At 38.8% G+C, this 16,481-nt stretch overlaps 2 protein-coding genes across 9 annotated transcripts in view; one reads left to right on the forward strand and one right to left on the reverse strand.

Annotated features, from left to right (window-relative positions):
* The window catches only part of MCF2L2 (MCF.2 cell line derived transforming sequence-like 2), a 272,578-nt gene that overhangs the window by 90,812 nt on the left and 165,285 nt on the right, over window positions 1–16,481 (forward strand). For all 8 annotated transcript variants that reach the window (XR_010664264.1, XM_065943474.1, XM_065943477.1 and 5 more), the window contains exons 5-7: window positions 264–383; window positions 7,708–7,824; window positions 9,116–9,265. Coding sequence is in view for 7 of the 8 variants with exons in the window: in XM_065943474.1 (XP_065799546.1) it covers window positions 264–383; window positions 7,708–7,824; window positions 9,116–9,265 (387 nt within the window). In the remaining variant the exon portion in view is untranslated. The remainder of the gene's footprint in view (window positions 1–263; window positions 384–7,707; window positions 7,825–9,115; window positions 9,266–16,481) is intronic.
* The window catches only part of B3GNT5 (UDP-GlcNAc:betaGal beta-1,3-N-acetylglucosaminyltransferase 5), an 80,344-nt gene continuing 74,201 nt past the window's right edge, over window positions 10,339–16,481 (reverse strand). The window contains exons 2-4 of the mRNA XM_065943482.1: window positions 15,360–15,441; window positions 11,917–12,070; window positions 10,339–10,961 (exon numbers count right to left, since the gene is read on the reverse strand). Coding sequence (XP_065799554.1) covers window positions 15,388–15,441 — 54 coding nt within the window. The 3' untranslated portion in view covers window positions 10,339–10,961; window positions 11,917–12,070; window positions 15,360–15,387. The remainder of the gene's footprint in view (window positions 10,962–11,916; window positions 12,071–15,359; window positions 15,442–16,481) is intronic.

The following is a 16,481-nucleotide window of genomic DNA, read 5'->3' on the forward strand; positions in this document are numbered from 1 at the left end:
ATGAAATCATGGGTGGTTTTCTTATTCTAATGTATACTTAATTATAAATTTCTACATTTTTCTATAAAGAGTGTAAATTACTTTTTTAATCAGAAAAATTTTTTTGTTTGGTTATATGAGCAGTAAGATCTCTTTCAGCTGTGAAATATATCCTAATTCTTTGGCATCCAGGGTGTCCACTTTAACTTTGTCATCTATAATCTTGGGCAAGAGGAGACCGATTGATGTGACATTCTCATTGACACTTTTTATGATCCTTCCAGGTAGCATTTCCAGGAAACTTGAAGCTCATATTCATTCTTCGTCCATCTCGCTTTATCCAGAGAACATTCACTGACATTGGCATTAAGTACTATAGAGATGAATTTAAAATGAAAGTGCCGGTAAGCATGACCTTTTTGTTTTGTCTGCATTTATTTAGGGCACGGGGAGAAGATAGCACATGAGCTTGTTTCTAAGGAAGGTAGAGAAAGTGGAGGGCATTCTAGGCAGAGGGAATGGCATGTGTAAGGACATGGAAGCAGGAAGTGCACACTTTATGTGAGGTCCATGGGGAAGCCCCATTCTTGTTGAAATTATGTACAGGATAATCTTTTGGAAGAAAAGATAAGGCACATGGAATATGTCTTAAATGTAAGGACAGAGGGTCTAAATTGAATTCATTAAGCAATGGGGATCCAGTGAAGGTTTTTGAGTTGGGTAGTGACTCAGGTAAAGGAGTACTGGAATTATATAAATCCAGAGGTCTTATGTAAAAAATGGTATCCAAGACTGTACAAAGAGATTGAAAAAGGAAGAGAAATTGTAATAGTATGAATAAAGGAAAATAAGGATCTAAAATATGGGGGTGAAAAATATAGGTAACTGTGAGTAAAAATTAAAACCAATCTTGTGATATACATACAAGTGAAAGTGAAAGTCACTCAGTAATGTCCGACTCTTTGTGATCATTCTCAAGTCCAGAATACTGGAGTGGGTAGCCTTCCCCTTCTCCAGGGGATCTTCCCAACCCAGGGATCAAACCCAGGTCTCCCACATTGCAGGTAGATTCTTTACCAGCTGAGCCGCAAGGGAAATACAAGGATACTGGGGTGGGTAGCCTATCCCTTCTCCAGGGGATCTTCCCAACCTAGGAATTGAACTGGGGTCTCCTGCATTGCAGGCAGATTCTTTAACCAGCTGAGCTATCAGGGAAGCCCATGCAAAAAAGGAAGACTAATTGAAATGAAAAGATAAAAAATTTTACCTCTAATTTTGCAGAGATATGGGGCAAACCATCATTTCAGACTTTTGTTGATTGGATTGAAGTTGGTAGTGACTAATATGAGACTAATTGACAGTATTTATCAAAAATTAAAATGTACACATTCTCTGACCTACCTGTGAGTTATTCTGCAGATACATCACACATGTACATAAAACTGTATATATAATGATATTCATTACCAAATTGTGATAGTAAATGGTTGGAAAAAACATAACGCCCAACAATAAGGGGCTGGTTAAATAAATTATGATCTACCCAAGCAATTAAATACTTTACAGCCATCAAAAGTGGTAAGGTGTGGTACAACCATGGTGGAAACAGTTGGCAGTTTCTTGTAAAGTTAAACATACACCTGCCCCATGATCCACCCAAGAGAAATGAAAACACTTGCCCAATAATAGATGAATAGATAAAGAAATTGTGGCAAATTAATATAAAAAACATTATGAAACAAACAGGAGTGAAGTACTAAGCATGTAATAATTTGGTTTTATCTCAGAAATATTCTCTTAAAAGAAAGAAGCTAGATATTGTATACCCTGTGGTTCTTTTTACATAAATTTCAAGAAGAGTAAAACTAAGCTATGGTGATAGAAAATTGGAACAGTGGCTACTGTTAGTGGTAGAGATAGTGGACACCTGAAGGAGGCCTAAGGGAACTTTTGAGGAAAGTGGTTGGAATGTAGGGCTGGGGTCTATGGGGAGGGGTGAGAAGAACACTATTTTTCTATTACTGTAGAGTCTTTTCCTATTTGAATTTGTTACCACCTACATATATTGTTTGTTCAAATAAACCCCAAAACACCCCGACTTTAATTTAAATTGCTCTGAGAAAATATGTAGCTCTTCTTAGTGAAAACTGATCATCTCAAACAAGGAATTTTTCTCTTTTCCATTCTTATTCCCTCTGTTAATAGTTCCATTTTGTATTAATGATCAAACTTCTTAAAATACCGTCTCCCTATACTTTGGTATTAACCAGAATCAAAATAAAATTTCCATTCTATTGTAAATACTTATTTTAAAATATTTGAGTGTTTAAGGGAAATGTGAGCCATGGATTTTTTTTTATTCTGCTTTCCTGAATTGAGTGACAATTACCATTAGAGAAGGGATGAGTCCTTATAAGAAGTTAATAAACTTGCCATGATCCTCATAAGCTTTCTTCCCCGTCAGAGGTGATGACTAGACAATTGCTTCTTGTAACTCAAAAGGTTTGGACTTTGAACTGAACATTTGACAAACATCATGCATCTTGCCCTGGTGTGTATAAAACACACCTCTGCAAGTGATAACATATTGACAGACACGTTTGTGGTTTATGCCTTGCTTTTCATGTAGTACATTGACACTAAGGAGAGAATGAATGTCTGCTTCGTCTTGATACTGTCTTTAACTGCTTCTATTTGTGATGGTGTATATTGATTCCCTACCAATATGTTGTTCAGTTGCCCAGTCATGTCCAACTCTTTGTGACTCCATGAACTGCAGCACGCCGAGTCTCCCTGTCCCTCACTATCTCCTGAAGTTTTCCCAAGTTCATGTCCATTGCATTTGTGATGTCCTCCAGCCATCTCATCCTCTGATGCCCTCGTCTCCTTCTGCCCTCCATCTTTCCCAGAATCAGGGACTTCTCCAATGAGTCAGTCATTTGCATCAGATGACCAAAATATTGGAGCTTCAGTTTCAGCATCAATCCTTCCAATGACCAATGACTATTCAGGGTTGATTTCCCTTAAGATTGACTGGTTTGATCTCCTTGTTGTCCAAGGGACTTTCAGGAGTCTTCTCCACATCAATATGCTTTTAATTTTACCCTAAAATTAACTTTTAAAAAAGCTCTCAGGAGACTTCCCTGGTATCTCAGGCTGTAAAAAAGTTCTCAGTCACCAAAATATGGACTCATATAGTAGGATGTATTTCAATGCAAAATGTTTACCTCATAGCCTAGCATTGCACCTTCCAAAGGAGACTGAGCCCCTCTCACACTCTGTTGCACTACAGAATTCAGAGTCCTAGTTACCAAGCTTGATGTATTCAAACATCAGCATATAGTTTGCCTTTTCATTTGTTTGTTTCTTCCAGTTTTATTGTGATATAGCTGATATACAGCACTGCATAAGTTTAAAGTGTACAACATAATGATTTGATTTACGTACACCATGAAGTGATTTTTCACAATAAGTTTAGTGAACATCCATCATCTCATATAGATTACAAAATTTGAAAAATAGATTTTTTCTTATGATGAGAACTCAGTATTTACTCTCTTAACAATTTTCATGTATAACAAACAGCAGTATTAATTATCTTCATCATGTTATATATTACATTCCTAGTACTTGTTTTATCTTATAATAGGAAATTTGCACCTTTTGACCACCTTCATCTAATTCTCCCTCCCCTCACCCCTGTTTCTGGTAACCACAATTTTGTCTTTTTCTATGGATTTGCTTATTTGTTTTTGAAGTGTAATTGATCTACAACACTGCTAGTTCCTGTTACATAACAGAGTGATTTGCTATTTCTATGCATTTCAAACTGATCACCATGATGATAAGTCTACTTAGATCACCATACAAAGATATTACATAGTATTTGATTATATTCTCCACACTGTACATTTCATATCCATAATTCATTTATTTTGCAACTGGAAGTGTGTATCTCTTAATCTCCCTCACCTATTTTTTTCTTCTCCCGTCTGCCTCCCCTCTGGCAACCACCTGTTTGTCCTCTGTTTCTATGACTGTTTCTGTGTTGTTAATGTTTGCACATTTGTTTTGTTTAGATTCCACATGTAAGTGAAATCATACAGTATATTCCTTTCCTATTTCACTTAGCATAATACTTCCTAGGTCCATCTGTGTTGTCACAAGTGGCAAGATTTTATTCTTTCTATGGCTGAGTTATACTCTATTGTATGAATATGCTACATATTCTTTATCCATTCATCTATTGATAGATATTTCAGTTGCATACATATCTTGGCTATTGTAAATAATACCACAGTGAATATAGGGGTATATATATATCTTTTCTGATTAGTGTTTTTTTTTCTTCAAATAAATATCCAGGAAATTGCTAGACCTACTTTGCCTTTTAAATGACAGTTCAAGCTGTTTTGTTGTTGGTTTGTCTTCTTTACTTTGTTTTTAAAATATGGTTGCAATATTAGTACTTTACCTTACAGCTCTCTGGCCCGTCTTACTGTGGCATCTCCCTGCTTATTTCTAGTTAGATAATAGTTATATTTTCACAGGTTGAAGGAAAAAGGAGTTCATTTTGCATGACTCAAAAGAATCAAGTGGACCAAGGTTGTAATTACAATTAAGTCACTGAGCCTTGCTGTACCTTTACTTGAGGAGAGGGGTGCTTTGATATGGCAAGTGGTTTCCAAGTGCCTGTTGCTGGCACTTGTCTATCTTGGAACAGCTGTATTCATGGCTAACTCACAAAATTATGTGAAGTGGCCCAGGCAATCTTGCAAAAATCCCTAAAGAGGCTATGGACATGCAAATTGGTTTCTTAAAATGAACCTTGCAACAGAATACAGGAAACTCTCCTTTCAAAATTAAATATCATAGTTCTCTTTGAAAGCAACTTAAACAACTATTTAAGAAACTGTAGATAAGAACATAAGCATATACTGAAATAAAAAAAAAATATGACATTCTTCATGTAAAACAACTGTTCTAAGAATGTACATGTTGGAAATGGTATGTCAGTACCAGCCACAGGAGGAAATGAGAAGGAGGCTTTGAAGGAAGAAATTTCTTAAACTCAAAGGTCCCAAAGGAGGTTGGAGGGTCATCACATGCCTTTCAGGGCCACAGGGAAGCACCAAGTTTTGACCAGGGGGCAGAAGCAGAGGGGAAGGGAAAGTGTAGACCAGAGCCTTTACTGGGGTTTCCATGGGAAAGGCAAGGCAGGGCAGGGTAACCAGTTTAGGATTGACTGGTTGAAATAGTTTCAGCAGGCTTTGGGGCAAGTGAATCTCTAGTTGTTACATGGCCCTGGGATGATTTTTTTTTTTTAATTTTTCATTTCATTATTATTGTAATTGTCTGCAGTGGGTCGTCATTGTTGCACATGGGCTTTCTCTAGTGGTAAGCAAGGGCTGTTCTCTAGCTGTAACGTGCAGGCTTCCTATTGTGTTGGCTTCTCTTGTTGCAGAGCATAGGCTCTAGGGCATGTGAACGTCAGTAGTTGTAGCACATAGCTCAGTAGTTGCAGCTCAAGAGCTCTAGAGCGTGAGCTCAGTGGTTGTGAGGCACAGCTTTAGTTGCTCTGCAGCATGTGGAATCTTCCTGGATCAGGGATTGAACCCATGTCCACTGCATTAGCAGGTGAATTCTTTACCACTGGACCAGCAGGGAAGTCCCCTAGGATGATTTAGGGCAGTAGAAATGTTGACTTACTGTATGAGAGTTAGTTAAGTAAGTAGTTGGGGAACACTGGCTTGGAATTGGTTTTCATATGATAGATGTGCTCCCTCCAGTCCTTTTTTTTAACCTCTAAAAATTAATTAGCCTCTAAAAATTAATTAGCCTCTTCCCAGTCAGTGAGACCATAAATGCCAGAACATCAAGAATACAGAAAATAAATTAATTTAGTTAATATAACTGGCCCTATGATGAAAGGATGCCAAATAGACAAATTCAGAACCTAAGAAAACACAGAATAACTATTTTAAGGCCAAGTTTACATACTCAGTGTGTTCTATGAGTTTGATGAGTGAAATTATTCTGCTTCCCCTCTTATGTAGAATTTAAAATGTTTTTCCTCCTTGACCCATTAAAGATTCAAAGAGAAAAAAAGTTTCATGATGAAACTGCCTTTCCATTTTTTTTTCATTTACATGCAAAATTTACTGTTTTTGATGTTGAGTTGAATGTTGTTGTTAAGTCAGGTCTGACTCTTTGTGACCCCATGGACTGCAGCATGCTAGGCTTCCCTGTCCATCACCAGCTCCTGGAGTTTGCTCAAACTCATGTCCATTGAGTCAGTGATGCCATACAACTATCTTAGCCTCAGTCACTCCCTTCTCCTCTTGCCCTTCATCTTTCCCAGCATCAGTTGTGTGAGTTTTGACAAACGCATGGTGTTATTTAACCAAAACCACAGTAAAGAAACACACTGGTTTCGTCACCCTCCAAAATCTCCTGATGTTGCCGCTTGTACTCAGCTCTAACCCCAGCAGCCACTGATCTGTTCTCCATCCCTAGAATTTTGCCTTTTCCTGAGAGTACCTTTTGAGTCTGACTTTTTTCACTTAGCATAAAACATTTGGACTTTCACTTAGCATAAAACAGTCTGACTTCTTTCACTTAGCATAAAACATTTGGACTTTCACTTAGCATAAAACAGTCTGACTTCTTTCACTTAGCATAAAACATTTGGACTTTCACTTAGCATAAAACAGTCTGACTTCTTTCACTTAGCATAAAACATTTGAACTTTCACTTAGCATAAAACAGTCTGACTTCTTTCACTTAGCATAAAACATAAAACAATATCCGTGTTGTTTCATTCTAAAGTAGATTTATCACTTGACTAATATGATATAATATTAGGGGAAAAAGTGTATATTCTCATGTCCTCTGACCAAGAATCTGTTCTAAGAATGTATATGTTGGATATGACATGGTAAAGTTAGTACTGCCACCGGAGGAAAAGAGGGCAAGGCTTTGAAGGAGGAAGTTTATTATACTCACAGGTCAAAACAATCAACGATTGAAGAAATATAAGTCATTAGTTAAAGGCTACAGTAGGGTGTGTTTCAGAGATGGGAGTGAGTAGGAGGTATGATATGGTCCTTGGGACAGAGCTGGGACCATGCCCTTTGCACGACCACTGCAGAGGAGGAAAAAAGAGACAATTTGGAGTGTGTCATCCTTCTGTAGATGTCTGGGCATTCATTCAGCAGCAGGCTCGCTAATTTATGAAAACCCACTCCCTATCACCTCCAAACTTCCTCCACACAAGGTTAGTTGGGGGCATATCACCATTATTCATAGAAGGGGCATCAGTGTAGTGAATCTTCTCAATCTATACTCTTCAATGTGTCCCATTGTTATAATTTTATTTTCATATTTACCTGTCCACCCTTTATTGGAATATTCATTGCAGATTTTTAGGTCTCAGCAGAGCATTTGCTTTTGGTGACTGAAGGGTGTATCTTAACCTGGGAACTTTTGACAAAAATTTAGCTAAACAAGACCTGACTTATAGGTAGCTTAGAACTGAATTCATCATTTTTTTGTAGGCTGTTCAACACTCCTATTCCTCCGTCAAAGTGGGGAAATGGAAAGAGATTTTAAAATGTTTCTCTACTGGATATAAATACCTGATCAGGCCAAGTTGAAGTACTATTTAGTAGAAACCTGATGAGCTACTTAATTATCTGTGAGGAATATATTAGGTTTTCTCTGTTATAGATTGTTATGTTAAACTCCATTTCTGACCTTCACGACCACATTGACAAAAGCCAATTGACAGAGGACTTAGGGGGAACTTTGGAATATCACCACAGTCAGTGGATAAATCATCGAACCGTGAGTACCAGCTTACATGCCCTTTTCAGTGTCCCTCCTGGTGTTTTAGAGGCAGAGACTTAAAGATCAACTGTTGGACAGTCATTGCCCATGAACTACCTAACATCGGGAAGGTTGGGTTTTCTAAGTGACAGGCTGGGGGAGAGAAAGGGTGGAAGGATAAAAGCTGGGGCTTCTCCTGCCGATTACTTTGATCTTGCCTCATCTTCTGGTATAGCAGTCTCGGGGGACTTGATTTAGAGTGTACCCAGGGAGTTTGCAAAATACCAATACTCTGCTATACCTCAAGGAATTTAATATACTTGATCTGGGATGAGTGTCAGGCATTAGTGGGCCACAAGCTCCCCAGATAATTCTAGTGTACAGACAGATTCAAACCTACCAGGTCAGAAGAAGCTGCATCTAAATGTAGACACCACTGCGTATTGTCTGAGCTCAGGTGACTTACTAAACCTCTCTAAGCTTGTTTGCTCCTCTGTTAAAATGGGACTAACACAGTGGGTTCTCAGCTGAAGGTGATATTGCCTACAGAGGACATTTGTCAATGTTTTTAGGCAGGCATTTTTTATAATCATAACTTGGGGAGAAGGATGTTAACTGGCATATCCTGGGTAGAGGCCAAGGATGCTGCAAAACATGGTATAATTATTTCACAGATAAAGGAACAGACCTTCAGAGTGAAGAGGTAATTTATCTAAGGTCATCGGGTCAAGTTGTAGCAGAGCCAAGACTAAGATCAAGCTTTTTTGAGTCACCCTATTAGAGTCAATTCCTTTGCACCTTTTCCACTTAGTGATTATTCACTAATCAGATGCATGGAATCAAGTTATTTTGTTAATAGGACTCACCACAGGAAACCTCTGGCTTTCCCCTGTTTCTAGGATGCCATTTCCAGGCCTTACACCTGATTGTTTTAGTTCTTACTGTTACATTTGTCAGGTACTCATCTGTGCCCAAGATCCTTTCAAATTCCCCATTCCTTTTGATCCTCAAAAAACACTGAAAAGAAAGAAAAAACAGGTTGACTGCATCCTACCTTCTTTCCTTCCTTACTGCCCTAGTAATATGATCTTGGCCAGTTCATTTGATCTGCTAGAACTTCAGTTCTCTCTTCCATAAATTGGAGATGAAATACCTCCCACTCTAGATTACTGGGGTGCTAGACAAATGTAGAGCACAAAGTTCAATGCATAGCCTACTGTGTATACTCAGGAAATACTTCTGTCCTATTAAGACAGCATAATGGTGAATGTTAATCCCTCCACACTGTTATGATTGTCTGACCTTCCAGGCCATTGAAAACTTTGCTCTGGCATTGAAGACCACTGCCCAGATGCTTCAGACTTTTGGGGCCTGCCTGGCTACAACAGAGCTGCCCAGAAGCATCCCTTCCACTGAAGACCTTCTCATGTCCCACATGAGGCAGCAGAACAAGTTGCAGGTGAGTGGTCAGTGATCTGTCGGAGGCCAGCCTCTGTGCTGGCAGATGGTCAGCTTCTTGGAGAGTTCTGGGAGCGAAATTAAAAGTTAAGCCCTCTTCTCCAGTGACTTGGCAGCCACTAACCATCTTTAATCTTCCAGATAGGCAATATATGAAGAGAAAATTCTTTGAATGACTGGTAGTACATGTGAAAGAATTGAAGGTAAGACCTGTGAAAAGCAGCCCCTCCAAAGGGAACTCATTCTTGCTTGGTGCTGGTGAGACAAGGTGTGTGAGCATCCATTCAAGGTACACACTCCTATGATCTGCTCAGGACAGAACAGGATATAATGGACTGAAATTGCAGGGAAGGAGGGAGGGATGGGAGTTGGCTCTTGAAACATAAGTTTTCCTGAGGTCGTTGTGAAGCTTGGGGGCAGAATAATAAGCTGACTTATTGCTTCACTTCTCTCAGGGATGTGTCTTTTTAGTTGGGAACCAGTTTGAGAAATAGGACTATGAAAGTGCTCTGAATTGGATTTAAGAAGAGGCACCTATTAAAGGATTCATAAAAGCATGTCAGAACCTGCTGGGAAGGCATCTTGGCAGATTCTTTTAGGCCATGCAGTAAAGAGAAATCTTCTCAGGTCTTACTGAATGGGTGTCAGCCCCTTTCCGCCACCAGAAGCACAAACAGACCAAAGCTATTATTTGGCAAGAGAGGGCTTCCCCAATGGCTCAGTGAGTAAAGAATCTGCCTGCAATACAGACAACACAGGAGATGGAGGTTCAAGCCCTGGTTTGGGAAGATTCCCTGGAGGAGGAAATGGCCACCCACTCCAGTATTCTTGCCTGAAAAATCCCATGGACAGAGGAGCCTGGCCAGCTGCAGTCCTTGGGATCACAAAGAGTCAGACACCACTGAGAGACTACACACACAGGCCCTCCAGGACTCAACAAGGCAGCAAATCAAGGATCGAAGGTTGACACGTCATAGCATTACATGTATTCTTGCTGTGTTGAGCATAAGAAGAGCTGAACTCTCTTATCTGTGACCCAAAATATGCAAAAATTTTGTTTTACTAGGTGGTTGAGTTTTTATTTATTCAATATATATTTATGACCTAACATCACATTCCAAGGAAACAAACAAAATGCAAACTCAAAGAATACATAGTTTAGTTAGGGAAGTCAGAGTCAGGTAGTTGAGGCAAATTAATTCTTCCATGTGTCGGGGAATACTGTTTAATTCTGTCTTTAAGTGTCTTGGTTACCAAAAAGAGTTTAAAATATATTCTCAGAATTACTCTGAGTAATCAAAAGGTCTGGTTTGAAACTGTAGAAACCTGAAAATTCCCTGAAAATGCCTTTTAGAAGCTTGACCTATTTCATTGCCAAACATATTGGCCAAGTTCACCTCCCATGGTTCTTGGAAGATGGCATGGGGTGTGGAAGCCTGGGTCCAGGGCACCTCTCTGAAGTCTGCTAGAAGAGGGTTGGTGATCCATGCCCACAGGTCACAGACCACAGAAGACTGCAGAGCATCAATTAATATATGGGTGTGATGCTGAACATCAGAGCCTATAGGTAGGCACTGTGAACAGGGCTCCAGCCTGGGCTTATGAGCAAGTGTGTTCTGTATGTCATTCCAAGAAGGGTTGGGAGAGGTTGCAGAGCAGAAGAATCAAGATGATCAGGTGGCCAATCAGGGAGGCCTCTGGAGACAAGATAAACAGAAATTGGATTTTAAATGAGGACACATATCTGAGGGGTGAAACCACCTGTAGGGGCAGTGAGGGTTCACAGGGAAGGTAGATAAGTAAGTATTCTGTCATCTCTACACAGGCAGCGTTCCACAGAAGTAAAGGGAGGGGAAGAACCAGCCTTCGAGATGGAGTAATGTCATTTTTTTTAGTTCACAGTAGCCAGCAGTTCTTGGAATTAAAACAGGATGTGTCCAAGTCAAATTATTATGCTGTACACCCTGAAACTTACACAGTGCTATATGTCAATTATATCTCAGTAGAACTGGATGAAAAAAGAGTATTAAGTGAATTTGGGTTAAATTTGAATTATTCTGTCTTTATTTGACCAAGTAATATTAATATTCTTTTAAAGACAATACATAGTGTTTCTTCTGTGATTACTAATTGTTGACCTGGTGCAACTTTGATTTCTCTGCTTCATATCTTATAAATTAGAAGCAAAAATTCCAAAATCATTAAACTAGATTTAGATTTTTCCTTTTTCTTATCCAAAAATGCTTTAGAGAGAGAAAGGATTTATAATGCAAAAAAAAGAACACTGTTTAAACTTTTACTAATAACTCAGTTTTATGATCACTTATATATAATTTTATTTTATTTTGATTAGAGTATTTTACCTAATTTTTAAACCAAACTTTCTATAACTAATTGAATATTTTTTTTTTATTTAGAAAATATCTTTTCCAAATGAAAAAATAGTGTAAGACTGATTCTCAGAACAGTGAACTTTTAAGTCCATTTAAATATCTACACAAGTTATAGTGTGTGATTTATGGCTTCCTCCTGGCCTGGAGAGTTTTTGTCTGAACAACACAGCATTAAGAGACTTGGTTAAATTTCTTGATTTCCTTTCCCTAGGGGATCTTTGAGAGCCCTTATTTTAGATTCACATAAGTACATAGTTACCTCTACAATCAGCCAATGAAAGTAGGAGAGTTGTTGAACTTGAGAACTTTTACAGCCTCTGCACTGATTCTGTATGTAGTTGTTACCAGATTCTTCAGAATTATCGTCCAAAAGAATCTCTTCTGTCTTGACCACACTCCTATATCAAACCAATCTGGTTACAAAGAAAAAAAGTCTCAGAACATTCATAGCAGAAGAAACAAACCAAACTTTTAAGCAAACTTATCACTTTAAAGGAGCTCTTCTCTAGAAGAAACATAAATTCTTTCCTTAAGGCAGAGCCACACGTTGACTCTTAATCCATATTTATGATCAAAAAGGCTCCCAATAGCAATATGTGCTCTTTTCTGTTCAATCAGATTATGGGCACTTGGGCTTCATACTAAGACTTAAAACTTGATTTTCTCTGTGATTTCTCCATACCATGGGCTTCCCTTGTGGCTCAGCTAGTAAAGAATTCTTCAGCAATGCAGGAGACCTGGGTTCGATCCCTGCATTGGGATGATCCCCTGGAGAAGGGAAAGGCTACCCACTCCAGTATTCTGGCCTGGAGAATCTCATGGACTGTATAGTCCATGGAGTCGCAAAGAGTCGGACACAACTTAGTGACTTTCACTTCACTTCACTTCGCTATACCATCTGAGGAAGAGAGAGTCCTGTACACACATTCAGTACTGGTCTTCTTTTGGAGGAGACTAAGGTCCTTATAAGTCAAGACAAGCACACATAACTCAGCACACTCATCCCATCCCTGTATGTGCTTCTTGCACATGGATGGACAGTTGGAGCATACATTTAGAGCATGTGCACACAGGGACCCCAAACTCCTCTGAAAATTGAATCCTTCTCTAAGGAGAGCTCTCATTTCCTGAGAAAAGGCAGCCTTGACAGAATACAGGCCATCTCTCAGTGTACAAGCAGTATGGCCACACTCACCTGCTGCCACTAGGATCCTATCTGCACAAGACAAAACTCACCGAAACTCCCCAAAACATATATAGATGTTCCCATAAGCAAGTCCCTGAGCTCCTCCTCCAGCCTGAATGCCAGCAGTAAAAAAACAAAAACAAAAACAAAAAAACCAAGGATATTTTCTTTCCATGGGAACAAAACTAAACATCCTTGGGCTGTAGGACCACTGGGAAGCAAGTTCCCATCCACATGAAGCAAGGGAAATTGAGGCTTGCCTCATACCATATATAAAGATTCTCTTAAAATTGATCAAAGAACTAAATGTAAAGTCTAAAACTATAAAACACTTAGAGGAAAATACAGATGTAAATCTTCATGACTTTAGATTAAGCAATGGTTTTGTAGATATGACACCAATTCTTGTCAACTTAACCATAAAAAGACAAGTAACTCAGTTTAAAAACATGCAAAGGTAGTTAGGACTCCTTGCTGTCACTGCTGAGGGCCTGGGTTCAATCCCCGATCTGGGAACTAAGATCCCGCAAGCCACAGCAGTGCCAAACAAAAAATAAGTAAAAATTAAAAAATAAAAATGGGCAAAGGATTTGAATAGACGTGGGTTGCAAAGAGTCAAACACAACTAAAGTTATTTAGCATGCATACATATATACAAAGAAGGTATATAAATGACCTATTAATTCCCAGGTGGCGCAGTGGTTAAGAATCTGCTTGCCAGTGTAGGAGATGCAGGAGACACAGATTCAATCCCTGGATTGGGAAGATGTCCTGGAGAAAGAAGTAGCAACCCACTCCAGTATTCTTGCCTGGGAAATCCCACAGACTAAGCAGCCAGGTGGACCACAGTCCATGGAATCACAAGTCAGACACAACTGGGTGACTGAGCACAAAGCACGTGAAGACATCTGCAATATCATTGGTCAGTAGAGAAATGAAAATTAAAACTGCAGTGATACACCTACTAGTATGGCTATGCAATCTGACTGCTGTATTCATGGTTCTTAATCCAAGGATTCAAACTACTCTGGATTGAAAATACTTTAAAAAAATTCCAGAAAATTTCTAAAAGCGAAAATGGAAATTTTCTTGCACCTGGAAATGACTTACATAGCATTTACATTGTATTAGGTATTATAAGTAATCTAGAGATGACTCAAAATATGCAGGAAGATGTCTGTATGTTATATGCAAATACTATACCATTTTATATAAGGGACTTGAGCATCTGCAGATTTTGGTATCTGAGGCAGGTCCTGGAACCAATCCCCTGTGGATACCAAGGGACAACTGTGCTGGCATTGTAAATTTGACTCTATTTTGTTTGCAGGAAATCCAAATAATAATGTCAATTTTATTTGGAATTTAAAATACCTATATAATCTGATGATTTTTGAAAACATGTTTCCTTCCTAGTTCTTTTGTTCACTCAAAAGAACCTGGAAGCAAAGATACCCTAGTAACAAATGCATATGCCAGCTAGCACTCAGATCTTGATTTATAAATATCACTTTCTATCAAAAGAAAGCAAGACTCCTTGGAGAAATAGGAAAATATAAAAGACAAGAAAGGAAAATACAAGAAGGACCTGGAATATTTTGTTTTGCCAAAAACCTAGAAAGGTCCAAAAGATTAATCAAGGCTCAATCAAAAAGGGAGAACCAGCTCAAAGAGGGACTCCCAATGACCAAAGTTGGACACTTTAACCATCAAAAATAATAATGACTACAATTGACTAACATACTAAAAAATAAAAAAATTTGAGTATGTAATAATAACCCCCCAAATAATAGAAAACTTACCTAGTGACCCATACTCTTTTAAAATGTGAGTGATTAAAAGAATAAAAGGCCAAAAAACTGGTCCTGATTAAAGACTAAAGAGATATGACAATTAAATACAGTGTTCAAGTCTAGATTGGACCCTGGATTATAGAAAAAGGAATTTTATAAGGGATGTTACTGGGACAACAGGGGAAATCTGAATATGAAATTTGCATATTAGATATTGTATCAGTGTTAAACATCTAGATTTTTTTTACTATTGTGGGTATTTAAGAATCATGCTCTTAGGGCAAAAGGTGCACGATATCGGTAAATGATGTTAGATGGTTCAGATACAATTTATGGGACAGGGAGAAAAGAAGGAATAGAGGGAAGGAGAGAGAAAGCAAATGTGACAAAATGTGAACAGTGGTGAATAGGGATGAAAAGGTATATGGGAATTCTTTGTAAGTGTGTTTTCATTTCAAAATTTTGAAGTTTAAAACATGAAAAGTCTCTCTCTCTCTCTCTCTCTTTTTTTTTTTTTACAGGAAACAGCTAATAAATGTAAACAAATAACAGAGTTAGAAAACCCTAATGAAATAAATGATTAGGGCAACAATCGTCAATCATTAGGTTGTGTCTGACTCCTGTGCTGATTTGTCAGTGGCCTGCTCTATATAGGTATTAAATATTTTGAATTGCCACCACTGTGAACAAGGACAAACTCCATTTTGGGGTTGGGCAACTTACCTTTATGCTGTCCAAGTACCACTGTTCCTCAGTCTTTCCCTCCATGTTTATGGCAGATTTTGGTAGCCCTATTGAAGCTTTTCTATAGGGAGAAGGAAAAGGGAAAAGCTAAGAGCATTTACTAAATGACTGCTTTTTTTCCCCCATCATATCTTGTTTTTATTTATTTATTTTTTTTCATTTATTTTTATTAGTTGGAGGCTAATTACTTTACAAAATTGTAGTGTCTTGTTTTTAATCCATCTGCAATCTGATTTCTTTAGACTATTTTTAATTCATCCAACCTACAAATATTTAATGAGCACTGATGAGATAAGAAATGAGGGCTGATACCTGAGAGTGGAAAAGAAGGGTTATGTCCAGTTCCCAGGCAGGAATACCAGCCAGGTGGCCGACTTGGGGCATTACCTGGAGAGGACAGAGCCACAGGGTCTGTCCAGAGAATTTTGATCAGAGGAGTCAAATTTGTCATCAGCCCAGATCTTAGGACAAGTTTGAGGCTGGGTGTAGGTAGTGGAGGCCTTCCCAGGGGTAAATCCTGAGGTGAGATTGGGGACAAGGAGCAAAGGTATAAGGTTGAGAGGGCCTGGATTTCTGTGTGACTGGAGTAGAGTGTATGAAACCCTTCCACGGGGAATGAATGTGCTCTGCATCAGTGAGGTTGGTGGTGGCTGGCCTGCAGGAAGAGATTTAATGTTTGTGTGCATCGAGGAGATTGCTTGATAATTATGGGTCTGTTCTTACCTTTAGGGCATACCAAACCAGCATCTTGAGTGATCCATGAACCAAACCCCAAATTCACAGCTGCAAAATTCTAGGCCATAGTCCATCCCTTTTGGCCTACCTTATATGTAATGATCACAGCATTGAGAGATCACCTGCACTATGCAAGTAGAGGACTAGAGCCACTGGATTTGGAAGGAGATAACCTGACATCTTCCTCAGTTGCAATGCCCTAAGTCCCCATAGAGAGACTTATTGAGAATAGAATTGACTTGGAAATTTGAATCTTCCCATGTCAAACTGAAATTGCTGCTCATCTCCTCTGTACTTTGATAGTTGAACAAGGCCACACTTTGGGGTAGGGGCAGGACTAGCAGGTGTTTATTGATGAGACCAGAT

This window comes from Muntiacus reevesi, chromosome 8 (assembly GCF_963930625.1).
Source record: "Muntiacus reevesi chromosome 8, mMunRee1.1, whole genome shotgun sequence".
Taxonomy (NCBI): domain Eukaryota; kingdom Metazoa; phylum Chordata; class Mammalia; order Artiodactyla; family Cervidae; genus Muntiacus; species Muntiacus reevesi.